This window comes from Argentina silus (genome assembly GCF_951799395.1).
Source record: "Argentina silus genome assembly, chromosome: 1".
In the NCBI taxonomy this organism is placed as follows: domain Eukaryota; kingdom Metazoa; phylum Chordata; class Actinopteri; order Argentiniformes; family Argentinidae; genus Argentina; species Argentina silus.
Window position 1 is genome coordinate 5,899,871 of NC_139655.1, and position 20,102 is coordinate 5,919,972.

Below are 20,102 nucleotides of genomic sequence, written 5' to 3' on the forward strand. Positions count from 1 at the left end.
TAGAAAGTAGGGGATGACAAAGGAGGGGTTGGAGGAAAAGGAAGGAATAGAAAGACAGGGAGAAAAGGGAAAAATGGGAGTGAGAGCAAGGGAGAGAAAACCCCCCATCCACTCCAGCTGGACAACTATAATAATCCCATCTTGCAATTCTCCAAGCTCAGTGCAGACCAAAGTGCACAAGGCTGCCATTAATACCACTTATCACCCTGACAGCGGGGTAATTATAGAGGGGCTGTAGCCAGGTAGACGGGCAGGCCAGTCCAAGCACCGTGCACAACCACGCCACTGCACCACCATGTTTTATTAAACCTGGGTGGTTGATCATCAACTGACATTAGCTGTTGACCCATTTTTTATTTAACAATAAATTATCCTTTGCCCATAGCATAATGGATATTGCAGCAGTGTATCTTAGCCCAAATAATAGCTGAAAAGGCATGCACAATGTAAACAGACAAAATGCTCTGGAGCTATCGGCCAGTGTCATGACTGTTATCTGGCTAACCGGGTTTCATACTGGGATAAAAAATATACATTATAGCCTTTGCCTTTAAATGCATAGACACATAAATAAAGATGAGATCTAACAGCGAGATATAAATGAAAATATGTGTGAGGGCACCTTCAGATTGTTGTCCTCTCAGAATTTGAGTTGGCGGAAAAAAAAGTGAATAAAAAATACCCCACCAAAGTCAAAGTAGAATAACCTTTTCCTCCCACTGTCTAAAACAAAGCTCTGGACAGGCATTTCTATGGACAGGATTCCCATTGGTGTTGCTATTCCCCCCTCTCTCAAGGTAACATTAAAGACCCTGGCAGATACAGACACATTTTAGGCCCTCATCTATCTCCCGTGGCCAGCAGCCCTAGCGCTTAGCAAATGTCAACAGAAAATAATGCACACACAAAGGCAATCTTATTGGTTCAAGAACTGCTCTAGGTCACAGCAATTCACCCGGGTACACATAGCCACAGCTTTCCAAAGAGCTGCTCTCTCCTCTCCTCTCCTCTCCTCTCCTCTCCTCTCCTCTCCTCTCCTCTCCTCTCCTCTCCTCTGTCTGGATGCACACTGTGTGTTCCACACAAGAACAATCCTAACACAATACAGGTTCTCTCTCTCTCTCTCTCTCTCTCTGTCTCTCTCTCTCTCCTTCCTAAAACAAATATCCTCTTTGTATTTCTGAAAATGTAGCGTGAGTTGATTAGCTATGCTGCATTAGCTTTTTCTTCCTGTTCCTCTTCTAATAATCAGGGCTTTGAATGCTTTGATGAGTGTATTCTTGTGCATTATGTATCCTCAATATGCGGCAGGTAGCTAATCTGCTAATTCATTGTTTCTATTATTATGACGCCAAATGAGCTTGCAATAGAAATGTGGAATTCAATAAAGCGCCCAGACCTCTGAGGGGTTTACAATTTAAATGATTGCTTTCCCTAGAATAATTATTTGTCACCACACATACAGCTACTCGCCATTAGTTTAGAGAAATTAGTCATTTTTATTCATGAGGACACCTTCTGTTCTTATCTTCTCCCTGATTTGATGATGTCTATCACAATCAGCCATGCAAATGTCAACTGACAATTAGGTGGACATATATTTCTATAATCCCCAAATGCAAAACCAAAGATTATGGATTTCATTATATTTGTTCTTACAGCACTGAATGGCAGCTCTAGGAGATATCATGTTTAATCTCTTGAAACTATTCAAATCTGAATATTGAAACAATTTGAGATATGTCGGCATTGCCAAAAATGAAACCATAGTTGTTGTACAGGTAGCTACAACATTTTGAAAAAGGGGGCCATGCTCTGCTCATTTGAAGGCCTCGGTTTCAGCTCCACGGACAGCAGCTTGGAACCATCTCTGCCATTCTTACTTTCTATACGTTTTACCTGAACAAACTTGCAGTGTCAGCGTAAGCATTATCATAGCATAGCTTCAGTACAATCACATATCATAAGCTAGTGTTAAAGAGGAACTGAAGTGAACAACTTTTCCTGTTGAAAAACGTTTTATGTAGCATCGGTGGTAGTCATATACTATCAAATCTAGTCATAAATTGACTAAACGTTAACTTTGGACATAATTATTTAGTATTAGTATTAGTATTACATTAGTATTCAGTATTTTCATGTTCAGTCTAAATTGAGTCGGTACGAGAATAGACCACGTTTTGCGGAGAGTTATGACGCTTCGTTCCCTGAAAATTTGAAGGTGGGGTTTTCGATGGTACATCAAACCACACCTCTGAGAAACAAGTCTCGTTCTCAGTTGCATTTTTTTTCAAATGAGGAGGAGGAAAATCAAGGCAAAATCAGCCAGTGCAGTCCCTCTTTAACATACAGTATATTGATTCGTATTGAGTATATTGATTTGTTGTGTTCTTGACAGGTTGGTCCTGACACAGGGGTACCAGTGGTGTTGGCGGCCAGGGCTCACTCTCTCCCACACATGTTTAATGATGTCAGCAGTGTGGGTCAGGAGTGTCCTGCGGGGAATCAAAGCCAGGTGAGGTTAGATTAGGCCATGCACACAGGTTACCACCGGACCCATCATGCCTGTCAAAGCTGCCCTGTTGAGGTCCACCACAGATCAGACCGGGGATATCCAACAGCTGCACACAATACCCACGAAAGCATCACAGAGGGACTGAGGGGGCAGGGGCGGAGGGGGGGGGGGATCTACACCCCCTACTTCTGTTCTGTCACCTCCATCAAGAGTGACAGGTAGGGATGGAGAGAGAGAGAGATAGAGAGAGAGAGAGAACACACGTGTGTGTGTCTGTGTGTGTGTGTGTGTGTGTGTGTGTGTGTGTGTGTGTGTGTGTGTGTGTGTGTGTGTGTGCGCGTGCGCTGCGTGTGTGTGTGGATGAATGCATATCATCCTGCCACTGGGTTACAATTACATTTAGGCCTAACGTTTTCTCTGTCCACGGTTTAGGATGTCAAAGACTTATAGTGTGTCATCCATGGTATATGCAATAGAAAACGCTACAAGACTGCATATTTTAGTAGTTATTAGTATATACATTGTTTGTAACAGGCCAACAATGCATTTAGATAAAAAAGGCCCACCTAGTATTCTACTGCAATAACAACATTTCATATACGATATTGAAAGAAATTATGTTTTTCTTCTTTAAATCAACACACACTATCTCATCACAACAACAAAAACCGCGCTAAAACAAACCACAAAAAATACCTAGTGTTTTCAAGGTAATGTAATTTACCATGATGTCTACAATTCAAGCCCAATAATCCTTTAGTGAGAGACACAGCAGTCAAATTCCACTGCCCTGAATACAAAGAGCCATGGCTTAGGCATTGTTTGCACCCCATGACACAGACGTGGTTCCATTGACACATTTCCCCAGCTAAATTGTTGAAACCGGGAGTTAAATAAAATCAAAGGCACAGTGGAGCCATGGTAACAGTTCGAGCAGGGTGTATGTAGGGAGCTGTCAAGGCAGACAGGTAGGGGTTATAATGAACATCGTCCTTTTACATGTTCACCTGTCATCTTAATTGCTTTAACTGTCAAAGTTTTAAACCAATTAAAGTTCCCTCTTTATCGGGGGCTAGGAAAAGGGAGAAGTGTACTTAATATTCAAATCAACAATTCAAATATTTAAATCAAACATCACACAAGGACCTTCATTATCTAAAATACCACACATTAGCCGTGTCAATTTGTTTGTGAGAATTCTTAATGGAACATGAAAGCATACTGTTGAAGCCACAAACTGTACATGTCATGGAAGACATCACTTCACACAGTTCGTCAACTGCTTGATGTCAGTTTTAAACAATTTCTGCAATGATTACTTATTACTATATTCTCAAACACATTAAGCTTTCCTCGTGATGACCTAAAGAAGGCCCCTTAGTAGCAGTAGCCCTTGGACTAAGATACTGATGATGATGATAATAATTACAAACTGCAGGGGACAGCAGAGAGCAGTGTGTGAGCTCACAGACCCGCTCAGCAATAATCCCCCACAATCCTCCAATTAGCACCCTAGGCCTGACCCCAGATCAGCGTTAACAGAGTGCTGGCTACAGCCACTGAGCACGGCTCCCAGTTAATGAGCAGAGGTAATGGGTAGGACACTGGTGCTGACCCCTGGCCAATCCCAGGGAGGAACAGTGGGAGTGATAGTGGCCCTGTCTTATAGGACACGTAGCCAAGGCAGCCAGCAAAACATAGTAACAAGCAGAGACTTTTTCTTACTGCTTGAAAGTATGTAAACCCCTTGTGCAATTATAGATTTTTTTTATGTATAGATGTTTTTACCATGAAATCCGTATTTAATCAGAACCAAGATCTTTTTTATCTGGCATAACAGGTTTATATTTACCAATTCCATATGTTGGTTTAGAGGAAATCATGCGTGTAGTAGAAAAACTAAATTATAAAGAAATTAGTGCAGGTGCAACAATTAGTGAACCCCAAGTTGCATTGGTTAAATCAAGTAGGTAAGTAGAATCAGGTGGGTAATTAATTGAGTACCAAATGAACCAATCAAAGGAGAGATCTTTAGGAAAGAGTTTGGGCGGGACTCTGATAAATAGAAATAAGAAACCTGCTCAGTTTTGTGTTACCCATACAGGTACCATGCTGAGAGGAAAGGAGATCTCAGAGGACATCAGGAAGAGGGTAGTAAGAGCACATCAGTCTGGGGAAGGCTATAAAATCACCTCAACAAGATTTGAGCTCCATCAGTCCACTGTGAGGCAAATCATTTACAAATGGAGAGCATTTAACATGACAGCAACTCGGTCTAGAAGTGGACGCCCTTCCAAAATATCCCCAAGAGCCACAAGAAAAATAATAAATTAGATAAAAGCCAACCCAAACATAACATCTAGAGATTTGCAGACCTCCCATGCTGCATCTCAGGTAACTGTGCATGCTTCAACAATAAGAAGAACACTGAATCGAAATGGCATTCATGGGAGGGTTGCTAGGAAGAAGCTTCTACTGTCAAAAAAGAACCAACTGGACAAGCCTGAAGGTTTCTGGAAGTCTGTTCTCTGGACAGATGAGTCCAAAATTGACATTTTTGGTCACAATCAAAACCACTATGTTTGGCGAAAACCCAACACTGCCTACCACCGAAAGAACCTTATCCCAAAAGTCAAGCATGGTGGTGGGAATGTCAAGATCAGGGGCTGCTTTTCCCCCTCTGGACCTGGACGACTCAGAGGTATACAAGGAGATTCAAGCCGTCAGTCAAGGAGCTAAAGCTGGGCTGAAAATGGGTCTTCCAACAAGACAACGACCCAAAGCATTCAAGCAAATCTACCAAAGAATGGAGAAAGAACATTTGTGTTTTGGATTGGCCAAGTCAAAGTTCTGACTTAAATCCAATCGAGATGCTGTGGCAGGACCTGAAGCGGGCAGTTCATGCCAGACACCCCTCAAACCTCACTCAATTGGCTGAGTTCTGTAAGGAGGAGTGGGCAAAAATCCCTCAAAACAGATGTCAGAGACTGACTAGTGGCTATACGAGACGTTTACTCCAAGTTATCGCTGCTAATGGAGGTGCCACAAGCTATTGACTGAAGAGCTTCACATATTTTTGCAAACATGAAATCTGAGTTTTTGTTAAATAAACCACTTTCGTTAAATAAACAATGAAAATATATCATATTTTTTTGTTTCTGTCCTTTATTTGGGATGTCTTTATTATGAATTGGGGTTTAGATAAAGATTCATTTTAATATTTTATACAAAAATAATGACCATCCCCGTAAGGTTCACAAACTTTCAAGCAGCACTGTATACTTTCCTTTTTATTAAGTGTGCCATTTTCCTATTCCCTTCTTTAACTTTTGCATGACTCACTATGAGATAAATATTTTACTAGCTCCCACACTTTGCAATAATGTTATTACAGACCTAAAAATGATTGTAGAGAGTGTGCCATGAAGTTTATGTGGGTTTTGTAAGCTTGCAAATGCTTCTGTCTTAAGTTCTTAAGTGTCTACATACCAGAGGGTAAAATTGGAGTGTGGTAAAACACAGATGGCAAAACGGCCATTTAAATGTGAAGAGAGTGCCTTTCTGGTTTTATTGCTGAAATGGATACAGAATCAAACACAAGACAACAATTTTCAGCTTAGAATGTCATTTGACAAGATAATGATTATGACCACACAACAGAAAAGGCCTTTCAAATATCATCAAAATATCCCCCACGGGGTTGAAATTCCGGAATTGAATCAATTGAAGAATGGCCCTCAAAAAAAGAATGGCTTTTAATCTAAAAAGGTTTTGTTGAAACAGAATAAAGCAAATATGTACCATATGCCTAATGATACAATTGTAATTCTATTCTTTTTCCTTTTTTGAAAATGACAAACTGAAAAGCCCATTTTCCATTTTCCAAGCTTTAGCCTTGATCCAATAAATACCCATCATTTCCAAGAAAGAAACATTGACAAGAGTCATACAAAGTCCTCCCAAGGTCTCCGGATTTGTGAACTAACATTGAAATTCATACAGCTATTCAACGTGGCCCAGGCTGCTTTCAGGGTAGTGATGTTCCCTGGCAAGTTCATCACTCACAGCTGAGCTGCAGCAGCAGAGAGAAGCCTACAATAAGAGGAAATCAAAAGAAAGAGTGATGTGCACCAGTACAAACATCTTTTCTGAAACGCAAGCTTTCATTTAAGGCAACGACAACCATCTCTCAGTGGATGGACATGGCAAGCTACAGTTCTGCCCTTACCTCCTCTCCATGACTAGCGATGTGTCTCTCAGACTGTTGAAAGCATAGCAGGTGGAAATGTATGTATGTGTGTATCCTATGTGGGGGGGGGGGGCATGGACACAGGATGTGATCCGTTCTACACCCCAAACCTCTGTTCTGTCACCTCCATCAAGAGTGACGGGTAGGGATGGAGAGAGAGAGCGAGAGAGAGAGAGAGAACACGTTTGTGAGATTGTGTGTGAGTGTGCTTCTGTGTGTGTGTGTGGGGGGGGGGGGGATGTAATTATGCAGCAGCTCTTCAAGTATATGTGGGGGCATGCTGCAGCATTCATTAGTCGTCACCATACTAACTAAAAGGAAAGCTTCAGTTCTGACCTTTACTTTGACCTCTGACACCTCTCTTGCCATGTCCACCACACACACCCCTTTGTCCCTCTCTCGTACCCCACTCCAGCATCCATTCCCTGGCAAAGCTAAAGAGGTTATTTGACTGAAGGCTCACTCCTGTAAGCTGCTTATCAGTCAGGGGTAGAATGAAAGGGAGCAGGAACACACAAAGGTAACAGGTGGTCCTCTGTGGCTCAGTTGGTAGAGCATGGCGCTTAGGTTGTGGGGTCGATTCCCGCTGGGACCATATACAGTATACTGAAAAATGTATGCACTCACTGCAATGTAAGTCACTTTGGATAAAAGCGTCAGCTAAATGACATATATAGGTGGACTCTCGTCAGCTAAATGACATATATAGGTGTACCTGTTCCTCATAACATGAGGAACAAGTGGGCATACAGGCAGCTAACCTTCCCATTGGAGCCATAATGACTGCTGTATGACACCATACTGCCTGTCACTAGGTATCCATGGGGAACTACATGTACTGTATGTTTCATACTATGAAAATGATGAAATACAGTCGATCAGACTGTAGATCAGATGGGTGCAGTACAGTTTTGTATCATGCTCTACATCACAACAGTCACATTCTATTTTCATTGCTTCCTGGTTGTAATGTATATGCCTCATAAAATATCCTGCTTTTTCCCCTTTGTTTTATCAACAGCTACGACACAGGTGATGGAGATATTCATCATATCTTACAAGCTCACATGTATTCATGACTTCAGTTTTCTCCTCTCATTTCATGAGATATGCTATTTCAAGAGCACAGTGACCTGACCCGAATCAAGTCACTCAGCAAATGCAAGAACATAATTTAAGGATTTACCATTTATATCCAAGGAATACTGCCATTATTGCTGAGATTTATGCTCTCACACTTGCATTTGGGTGAAAGGTTTATGGGGATTCATTTTGAATATCCTGGCTATGATTTGTAGCTAACCTTGTTAACTCAAGCAATTAAAGTTGTGTCATACACTCGTATTTTGGCTATTACAGCTGGAACAAACTGGATAAAACCAAATACAAACTAGAAAAGGAAGTTCCTGAAGAAACTTTGTGGGCTTGAAAAGTCTTATTTTGGTAGTTGATGATTTTGACTATAAACAGATGGATAAGTGGATGGATGGATGGATGGATGGATGGATGGATGGATGGATGGATAGATAGATAGATAGATAGATAGATAGATAGATAGATAGATAGATAGATAGATAGATAGATAGATAGATAGATAGATAGTTGGGATTTTAAATCAAACAATTACTATGAGGTTAAAGTAGAGATTATCAGCTTTAATTCAATGTTTTCTCTTTTCAGATTGGTTTCACCATTTAGAAATTACATAGTCCCCCTATTTCAGGGCTCCAAAAGTATTGGAAAAATTTGCTTGACATGAGGACCAAAGAGACATCAATGAAAGTTAAGGAAGCCATTATGAGGCTGAAATATCATATAAATCAACAGCCAAAATCAAGATTTTGTAGAAAACGAAAGACAGCACTGGTGAGCTCAGGAATCGCAAACAGGCTGGTAGGCCAAGGAAGACTCCTACAGTGGATGACCAAAGAATGCTCAACACAATTAAGAAAAAAAAAAACGAAAAAAAAAACTGCCCCACAGATTAGAAACACTCTCCAGGAGGTAGGCATATTATCCTCAAAGAGAATGGTGTGCTAAAACGTACCTAAAAAGCTTGCAGAGGTCTGGAAAAAGCTCTTTCTGGACAGATAAGACAAGTGTACCAGAGTGATTGCAAGAGGAAATTTGCAGAAAAAATTATCTGCCCAAGGTGGAGGGGGTGCTATGGCCCAAGCATGTATAGCTGTCATAAGAACTGGCTAACTTGTCTTAATTGATGATGTTACTGCTGACAGCAGCAGCAGAATGTATTCTGAAGTGTACAGCAACATCTTGTCTGCTCGAGTACAAGCAAATGCCTTGTACTTGATGCCTTGGGGCGCTTCATCGTACAGTACAACAATGGCCCTAAACATACTGCCATAGCAACTAGGGAGTTTTTCAGGGCCAAAAAGTTGAAAGTTCTTTACTAGCCAAGTCAGTCTTCAGTCAATTGAACATGCATTTCATTGGGGCCCGAAGAATGAGTTCTGCAGGTCTCATGGTGTTTTTATTTTTAGATATTTAGAGTTCTGAAAGTTCCATGGCAGTTGCAGTAACAATGGAGCTCACAGAATGTTGGCCTAAATCAACATTCCACCATGTTAATGAGTGACAGTTTTTGGAGTTCAAAAAGATGAATACTTTAAAAAGTATAATAGGTATCAGAATAATGTTTACAGGGTTCATAATTTCCTGCACATTGTACAGTTGGATTGATGTGAATAGCCTTCTTACAGGACCTGCTATAAAGGCTACCTGGCCACCAACTTTTCGGGAACACCCCATGTCCGTCATTTTGTGAAGGGAGCGCACCACATCCGTCTGGTCTATAGGCCACCTGTGCTCGATCAAGCCTTTGGTGACCATCGACTTTGAGACTTTGTCTTATAAGATGGCTTTGTTGCTAACCTTGACCATGGTGTGCTCTCGGGTTCATCCTTCATGCACTCAGTTTGCCCCTGGCAACTCTAAGATTACAATACATCCTAACACCGCGTTCCTTCCCGAAGTCATTTGTATGAAGTGCTATTGAACATCACCCACCGCTTCTTCTCCTGAGGATAGACGGGCGCTCTACGCATTTACAAGGACAGATCTGAGATTTCTCCATTAGAGGAACTGCCACGTCTTGGGTTCTGTTCAAGGACATCTTGTAACATCTCATCCTTTTCCTTAGTTCATGTTTGTCTTTGTTTCATGTTATTCATTTATTGTTTCCTGTTTATTTTTGTGTCACTCACCTTGTCTCTCATTTCAGACACTTTGCTACCTGTCCTTGTGTGTTTCCCGCCTGTGTGATCGTCTACCCCGCCCTGATTGGTTTCACCTGTTTCTCATCATCCTTCCCTGTGTATTTAGTCTGTCTCTGTGCCAGTTTGTCTTTGTACCTTCGTGTCATACGTCCCATCCGGACTGACATCTGTCTGGACTTCATCACGGGGTTACCTCCCTCGGAAAGTAACACCACCATTCTGACGGTGGTGAACAGATTTTCTAAAATGGTGCACTTCATCCCTCTGTCTAAATTGTCGTCCGCCAAGGAGACGGTGGAGGCACTGTTGTATCATGTTTTCCGTATCCATGGATTCCCTAGGGATGTGGAGTCAGATCGGGGGGCCGCAATTCATCTCTTGATTCTGGAAGGCATTCTGCTCTCTTCTCAGTGCCACCGTCAGTCTCTCCTCCGGGTACCACCCCCAGTCCAATGGCCAGACCGAGCGGCTCAACCAGGAGCTGGAGACCTGCCTACGGTATGTTGTGTCCCAGAACCCAGCCACCTGGAGCAAGCACCTCACCTGGGTCGAGTATGCCCACAACACCCTGCAGGGTTCTGCTTCTGGCCTCTCCCCCTTCCAGTGCACCTACGGTTACCAGCCACCACTGTTCCCTGACCTGGAGACGGAGGTCAGCGTCCCCTCTGCCCAAGCATTCGTTCGGCGGTGTCGCTGCACCTGGAGCCAGGCCCGGCAGGTGCTCCTCAGAACCTTGGCTCGGTACAAGAGGATGGCGGACCATCGGCAAACCCCCACCCCCACTTACCGGCCTGTCCAGAGGGTATGGCTGTCCACTCGGGACCTCCCCTTAAGAGTGGAATCCCGGTTTGTGGGTCCCTTCCCCATCTCCAAGGTTATTAACCCTGTTGCTGTGCAGCTCAGACTCCCCAGATCCCTGAGGGTGCACCCTACCTTCCATGTGGCCAGGGTCAAGCCAATGAAGGAGAGTCCTCTTCCCACGTCCAGGCACCCCCACCCCCCCCCGGGTCGCTGATGGAGGTCCGGTATAAACGGTTATATACGGTAATAAGGATTTGTGCTGCAGCCAGTGGGGCTCCCTCTCACACTTTTGTGAAATTCTACCGCCTGAATGTCACTGCACCAGGTACATTTCCATGCTTCATACTGTATGTTTGTTAGGAACAATAAATTAATGATTCGGTATGAGTCATTTTGACCCTGATTGACCTTTATACAAGTGTATTGTAATGGCCCTTAGCCTACTATCGTACTGATAACAATTACCAAATTAAACAGTTGGTGGTCGGAGCACGCCTCCAAGCCCCTGAGCCGGAGGGGCGCGTATTATTCCTGCTGTAGTACTCACTGCAACCAGCAGGGCAAACGAACTACTCAAATGAAAGAGTCACTCGGGAAAACTAATCATGACTCGAGTTGTTCAAAAAGAAACATTTGTTTTGCGAACTGCACATCATTAGTGTGCATTAATAAGGTTATCCGCACTCTTCCTGTCGTTTGAGGAGTCACATTTTAACAGCAAAAATAGCACGTTTCAGGGGGAATCCTTGCAAAAAACGATGGGATCAGTTTTAGACATAAGCCCATTAACTTAAGCCCATTATCCCTATCCCTCTGTAGTAGTGTTACAAAAGTATCACGATACCTTGCTCTAAATTCACGCGGCGATATGGATTTTGGCTACACCTTCAATAGCAGTATTGCTCCTCTCCTTGTAACACGTGCAGATTGTGTGTGGCCAACAGTTGAATAAGGAAGTTAAACATGAATATAAGACACTATGATAACATTAAAAAGTTAGCTCTCATCTGTAAAATGAGCAGCTTTTCATGCATGCAACACACAGCACGAAATAGATTATTATATAGATTATGCGCAAGAGGAAATAGCAGAGAATTGACATGAATAGGCACCATATGTGCTATAACAATGCTCCCTATGAAGTACAGAATAACGTGAGGACTTTTCATGACACAGGAGTCAGGTTTTTAGGTTATAGCAGCATTGGGACTGGACAGAAAAATAGGCCACTATCCAGGATAGGAGAACGTCATTTCCCTTCCCACGCAATCTCTGAATGGTTAACCGACTCCGTGTTCTGTTAATAGGATGCTCTTTTTCTTTGCCTGATGTTTTTCTTTTTTGCTGTGGTATCGTTGGATAAGAATCAAAATTGTGATTCTTAAGATGGTATCAGTATTGCAGTCAAAAGTTCGGTATTGTGACAACTACTGTGTGGTGTTCATAGCATCCTCCACACTCAGAGCATTGACTCTACGGTACTCTGTCCGCTAGGCCTAATGAAGGCAAATGTCACCCTAGACTACCTCACACACTCCTAAGGACCAGGACACCAATGCCTTTACGTCCCTCTGATCAGCGACAGATGAAGGCTCCCGCGTTATGCTTTGATGTGCTACATTATTAGCTTTTAGGGAAACCTGAATCTTTCAACAAATTGTGTTGCTCGACTCTGTGGGCGGTCGTTTAAGGAGGAATTACAATCAGGTGAATGCAGGAGAGGGAGGGAGAGATCTGCTTTGCTGAAACAACTTTTTAGCTTTGTGCGTGAGCTGAAGAAAGGGAAGAGAGAGAGAGAGAGAGAGAGAGAGAAGGAACACAAGGATAATCCCAACTATCGGTTCTGCCAATTAGTGCATTCTAGGCAGTTGTAATTCTGACAAATAACAGGCAATGCTTCATAATAGGGATTCAATTAATTGCTATTTTGATTATGTTTGTGTCTCCCTGATGATGTATTTATCTCTGAGCTGTTTAAATTTCTCTAGGAATTATATTCATTTACATGCAGTTCCTTCTAATCCTATTCTATCTGACTTTAATGAAGCTAAAAAGATTAAGTGAGATTTTCTCCTCGCAACATAGGGCTCTGTCATCTTATCATACAGCCCCATTGAAAAATATATGCTATAGATCAATGGGATGAAATTTGGATGGAAAATTCTATCAAAATACATGGATCATAAGAGGAACAGAAACATCAATCAGAATGTGCAGACTTAGACTGGATCTAGTCAAACAGAAGGGCTGATTTATAAGAATGATAAAGAAAAGTGTTTTATGTGTGGTAGTCTTAACCATGACAATGAGGAAATAAATTGCAAAAGTAATTCAGGGTAAAGAACGGGCTTGTAACTATCACAATATGATTATGATGACATTGGTTTCCCCATTACTGTAGCAATGTAGGTAGGAACGTATTATGTGCTGTACATGATCTGTTGCAAAAACATGATGAGATGCAAAAAATAAAATAAAATAAACATTTGCAATTGCCTTGGAGCAAATAAGCCCTTCAATAATCATAACATGTTCCCTGCCTCCAGATAGAAGTTAAAAAAACAAAACATTGATGTGGTACAAATTGATTTATTCAACATCACATAAAAAACGTGAACACCAATCCATGCTATACATCTCAGAGAGTTTTAATATCTTATCAGGCTACCCATAAAGGGGGAGGGGATAAATTAAACATTGACATGTTGGTGGTGTGCAGTTTGCCTGGAGTAGCCATGAGGCACCAAGTTAGGCCCTCTGGGGAGGCTTCTCCACTGACAAATTAATACCTTCGAGAGGAAAGCTGAATGGTGGCAATAAACTCATTTGTTCGACCAATAATGAAGAATGACTTTTTTCCCTCTCCTCCTCCTGCCTCTTTGCCACATCTGTGACTGTTGCCATGGTGACCCGGGCCTTACCTCATTGCTTCCCGAAGTGCTCCACGCTCGCTCAGAGAGTTGTGTGTTTGATGTCATCGAAATTGTTATCCAGCTTCACGCAGCTCTGCCGTTAACAGGAAGAGGGGAGAGGGAGAAAAAAAGAGAAAATAGAGGGATGAGGCAGGAAGTACTGTATGAGTGTTTGTTTGTCTGTTTGGTCTCTGATGCGTTGCATTGATCGGGGGGCTATTACTCTGGCTTTAGGCTTAATCCACTTCAATACTATCACAGGGATTTTTTTAAATCTTTCATCTCCATGCAAATTGCACCTTAGCTCAAGACCTTGAGTGAATCATCAAAAATGGTTATTGCAAAGTTATTGGTCTGGCAATCCCGTGCGTCATGTCTCTCTTGGAGCCGGGCGAGCCGTTGTCATGGCGACACCCCTATCAAATCCCCAGGACCCCTCCGGAGATGAGCATGGGGTCGGGACAGAGCCGGAGAGGCCTGACATTATTGACACTCTAGCGATTAGTGCAGAAGGGCCCTCTGCCCTCCCGGCGGCCAGGTAACCACTCAGCTCCCACCTCAGGCAGTGGTGTGTGTGTGTGTGTGTGTGTGTGTGTGTGTGTGTGTGTGTGTGTGTGTGTGTGTGCACAGTGACCACAGGGCCTTGATAAGGAGGCCACAGAGTCTAATCCTCTCCTCCAACTGAAGAGCATACAGGCCTGGATGTTTGTCTTTAATAACCCACACTGAACAACACAATCAACTCTTCAAACCGATCCACCACCACCAGTAACAAAGCACAGCATCACGTCAGGTGGTCTAAGACCTGGGTTGGTAGTGGAATATTGCCCCAAATGCCTTATGATAGAGCCAAACTCATTTTGCCAAATGCAGACCTCATCTCTGAGCTACAGTTGTTGTATAAGTAATGCACAACAATTCAAGAAATCATTGGCTTATAGCATAGTTATTAACATCATTGCTGCTATACAGCATCAATATCTTACAAGCTTCATCCATAAGATACGTGTACCTATTACATATAATGGTAGTGAAGTCATTTTATCCATATACTGTGGATAAAGTTGTACCTCCCATAAGTGTATCTGCTGACATTTATCATACCATTGGTCCTGTAGTGCTACTGTAATATTCAAAAAGGCTAACTCAGTTATGTGCCCAAATTGCAGAAAGGCAGAAGGTTGCATACTGTATCTAATAACAGGGAACTCTTGCCAATTCCTATTGACATCTAATTTCCATGATTGCAGCCAAAGTACAAGTCAGTGATTTCTAAATTGAATTCTCACACAATGCTCTCAATTGAAGTTTTTATTTAATTGGTTGGCATTAACAAATGTGTTTGTTTATGCTGTTCGAACAATAACAACTAAATGATATGGAAATTGATAATTATTGTATTGCGCGAGTTTCTGAATGACATGGATATATTGGATATCTCAGAAGAATGTGGATACAATGTAAAAAAAAAAGCTTATTTCCTCAGAATCATTCCTTTGGGCAAGGGGTGGAATATTACATTTCTAAAGCAGCAATATTAATTCAACACTGGGGTGTTGAGGTGTTGGGTAAGTGTTCAGTTGTGTCACATTGAGCAGGTTGTCACACAAATACAGTATGGAATATCAGAGGTGCTCCATTATAACTGTAGAATGAGAGCACTACTGCTGTATAGAAAATATATTTTCTTGGCCTTGAGTGTGTATTCACAGTTCACATTTGAGGTCTGTAAAACTGTATATGTGTCCACTGTCTATACCATTTGGGTATAATCAGTTTACGTTTTTTGACCTTACAAGGCAATGGTAGAGAGGAATAAGAACTGAATGTGACATATGGAACACTTGACGGCTCAACTTTTCACAAATTCATTCTAGAAGCACATGCTCACCATCACAGCTCAAGGGAATTCCCAAATTGAGCAGAACACAAAGATTAGCTTGTCTGGTGAGATTTATGAATTTTCATCTCAAATAACTGTGATTAATATGAGCCATTAGGCATACTGATATGGCCCGCCTCTCTTTATGTCTGCCAAGATCTAACACGGATTCCCTAGGCATCCCCACCAACCCCCTTCAACATTGTGCCATATATGTAACCCTATATTTAAAGGAGGATAAATAGTTAGACAACTAAGAGTGAAATACAACATAAGACACACATAACAGACCTACCATAATCCTCTTAATAAAACACCAAAATGTAAAAGCCTGTTGGGAGGGTGAAATGCATTCCGATTACTTCACTGAGTACTCTAAGCCATAAGCTGAATAGGCATAAAGAAAGCCTTTTGTGTGTTCTATTGTACATTACCAAGCATGAAAATGCTTGGAGGGAAAGGAAATTTCTATTAACATCAAATCTTAACCATATTCATGTAATCTCCCCCCACCCCTCCATCAGAGCGGCTTAGGCAGGGAAGTGCTTGTGGTGTAATAATCCATGTATCTGGTAGTTAATACTATGATGGAAGTGGGGAGGGAGAGAGGGTCACCGCTGGGATTACGAGGGGGGTCTGTGTGTTCCAACTGATAAAGCCCATCGATCACAACCACCCCCATACCCTCTCTCTCACTCTCTCTCTCCCTCTCCCCCTCCCTCTCTCTTTCTCTATCTCTCTCCCTCTCTCTTTCTCTCTCTCTCTCCCTCTCTCATTCTCTCTCTCTCTCAATCTCTCTTTCTCTGTCTTTCACGCACACACACAGACACACAGACACAGACACACACATACACGCATACACCCCCCCCCCACACACACACACACACACACAGTGTACTCCATCCTGGTGCAAAGCGGCAGCCTGACATTTGATCAGGCGGAGAGAATCAATGACTGGGTTGATCAGTGTCTTGTAATTATACTGAGGTAGTCAAAGATAACGAAGCAGCCCGTTTGCAAAGTATCTGACTCACTAGCTCACAATGACCTGCTTTAACCACACAGTGAATGTCAACGTTTCATCACAGTGCCCCCTATGGATCACCCACTCCTGGTGCACGTTTACAAGACACCCTGAGGATCAAGGGACCAAGGATGTATGAAAAACATCGAAATATGGCCTAACATACTTAAAGATGCAATCTGGAATTCAAATAAGAAAGCGGTCACTTTTTTGGTCAACAATTGAGGGATGGAGCTCATGATGCATTTATATGTTATATACTTCAAGAATCAATGGGCTAATCCATGATTGCCCCTTCAAGAGGAAAATGAGACTTCCTGGTGGTGTATGAAATTAAGTCTTGTATGTACTTACTGGAATGTAAGTCGCTTTGGATAAAAGTGTCAGCTAAATGGCATATTATATATATATATATATAATTTTCATTTGTGGAAGTGATACCTCTTAGATGGGCTATATATATATTATATATATATATATATATAGCCTATCTAAGAGGTATCCCTTCCACAAATGAAAATAATGGGAGCACAGTACTATATCCTCAGATATACTCTTGTCCTCGGAGGATGTCCTACAATCACAACACCTACTGTGTCTGCATCTTGGAGAGAAGTTAATTGTCAAACCTTTCAGGTTGATCTGTGAAATGCAACCTCTGATATTGCTGTCCCTTTTTAAAAGGAATAAATATTCTTGAGCTGAAGTTTAATCTTCAGCTCGTACGCAACTGGCCTCCCACCATCACCTATAAAACCAACATTGCCACGCCACCAAAATGCCTGAATGCACATTTGTATCCTTCCACCTAAATGACAAAGTATGCCTTCTGTTCTTTCGAAATAAAACATGTCATCTTGTTTTAACTGAAATGACAAGATAACCATGCAGTTGTCACTAGAAATTAGTCGAACAAGAGGTAGACAGCATGATAAACCATTTGTGGTCCATTTTTTGTTTTGATATCTTCATATTTCCTGAATAGAAATTAATCTCCTCTTCTTTCCGACATGCAAATCATTTAATGAGCAATCTGTCTTCACACAGCCCAACTATTAGAGGCATGATCCATTTACTTTTATCTCAATGTGATGGAGTGAAGCAGTTGCTCCTCGTTTGACTCAATTTATATCCCTTCAATAGTGACACATAAACCTGGCAAAACTGCTAATGTGATCTCATCCATAATACTGCATGAGAGGACAATTCTTTCACATGAAAATATGAGAATACATCTCCTCACTCGAAGACCTGCTGTTGGATATGGCACCTATTGCATGGGACAAAGTCCAAATATTGTTGCATACATTTTGTCCTAAGTAGAGATTGACATTCATTGTCACTGGAATGAATTGTATTGGTTCAAAGTGCCAAGAAGAAAAAGAATCTTTTATTCAATACCATGGGTAGAACATGTTATACAGCTCAATTAAGCCATGATATACTTCAATTTTGCCAGTCAAAATACAGTTACTGTCTGATTTTTTGTAATTAATAAAAAAGAAAAAATCTATTGCATTGCTTTTTAAATTTGTGCACATCAATGTGGTAATTCTCTCTAAGGGGGACGTGGGTTAGATTGTTAAATGTTATTCCTATGTCTGAAATGCTTAATTATCAATTAGACAAAATGTTCCAGCACCAAGAGAAACGATAGCCGTAATTTATGCATCTCATGAAAATGAATGGAAGATGAAATTCCTTCCTTAAGATTTGATTGTGATAGAAATAAAAACGACTATTTAAAAAAAGAAAAAATGCATTTCTCCCTCGTTTTATGGGACCTTGACTCTGACCTGGTGCAGAGTGATAATTATGAAAGGCAATTTAAGACATTTAACGAATTCCAGTCAGGATTCACTTATGAAGCATTTTTGCCCTTCTCGCTTTCATCGTGGCTCATTAAAGCAATTACCTTCAGATGCCTAATAAACCTCCCACAAGCCTTCTCTGACACCAAAGCACAGGCCTCAGATCAGACACGGAACAGAAAGGACGATTACAGGGATGGGCAGGGGCTAAATGTGCTCTAAATCACTGTTGTCACCCAGCTTCACTGAGGTCTTAGTACTTATACTAACATACTGTAACATGTAAGACAAGTTAGTTTTAAGGTATGGGGACAAAATTCCCCAATCAAAATTCATGAGGTAGACTTATTGACAGACCTGAGGGTCTATACGAGCGGGTAAGTAGTTAGGTAGGCAGATAACTATTAGACAGGCAGGTAGGCAGGCAGTTAGACAGGCAGGCAGGCAGGCAGGCAGGCAGGCAGGCAGGCAGGCAGGTAGGTAGGTAGGTAGATAACAGTCTTTCCATTATAGCCGGTAATAGCCGACTTTTGGCCGATAAAAATAATGAAAACCCGATAAATAAAACTGTTGCCAGCCAAATTGTCCTTACAATCCTTTGTCCTTGTTTATCGTTGTATGGTTATATAAATGTGTAAATGTATATGTGCATGTATATATGTACATGATCATTCTGCTACTGTAATACAGTGTGCTGTAAGCCCACGTGGGCTGGGCATCCTAAATGCATGACACTATAATAATGAATAAAGAAAATCCCCCAGAATGCACGGCCCACAGCATGCCGGAGCGCGCGCTCCAATGCTTGAAGAGGTAATTTATGCACGCACCTATAATGTTGGAGTTAATGACTGAATGGTAGGTAAGTACAGTGCCTTCGGAAAGTATTCAGACCCCTTCACTTTTTCCACATTTTGTTGTGTTATAGACTCAATTTAAAATGGATTAAATTAAAAGAATTTGCCATCAATCCACACACAATACCCCAGAATGACAAAGCGAAAACACGTTTTTAGAAATTTCAGTAAATTTATTCAAATTGAAATACAGAAATACCTCATGTACATAAGTATTCAGACTCTTTGCTATGACACTCTTAAAATTTGCTAAAATTCAAAAATGTCATCAACAAATCACTCAATAAGTTGAATTGAGTCCAACTTAATGCAAGGATAATAGTTAATGTAATTTTGGAATTAATATCTTTGTTTGTATAAGGTCTCTGATTTGCATAGGAATCAATTACATACTGTGTAGATTAGGATGTCAGTACCAACTCAGCAAATTTCATAATTTTATCTTGATCCTGACAAACTCCCCAGTCCCTGCCGGTGACAAACATACCCATAACTTGATGCAGCTACCACTATTTTTCACACAAGAGATGGTGCAGAAACTGCATTGCATGTGCTGGATTTGCACCAAACTTAATGCTTTGTAGTAAAACCAAATAAACACATTTCCAGCCACTTTCTTTTCTATAGCACTTGAATTTCATTGTTGCAAACACAATTATGGATATGAGATAGATTATTTTCCATTAAGGGATTCTTTTCAGCCACTTGGTTATAAACCAATTTTGTAGACTGACTGAGATGATGTTGTCCCATCGACTGTGCTTTTTCCTCTCCACCATTCAACTTTGTAGATTTTTGTAAGTCTCCTCAGGGTC

At 41.4% G+C, this 20,102-nt stretch overlaps 1 protein-coding gene across 1 annotated transcript in view; it reads right to left on the reverse strand.

Annotated features, from left to right (window-relative positions):
- LOC310813399 (dihydropyrimidine dehydrogenase [NADP(+)]-like) overlaps positions 1-20,102 on the reverse strand; it is a gene marked incomplete at both ends in the record, with an annotated part of 123,357 nt that overhangs the window by 88,224 nt on the left and 15,031 nt on the right. Inside the window, 2 exon segments of the mRNA XM_083682370.1 lie at positions 13,723-13,757; positions 13,760-13,807. Of these exon segments, the coding sequence (XP_083538496.1) occupies positions 13,723-13,757; positions 13,760-13,807 (83 nt within the window).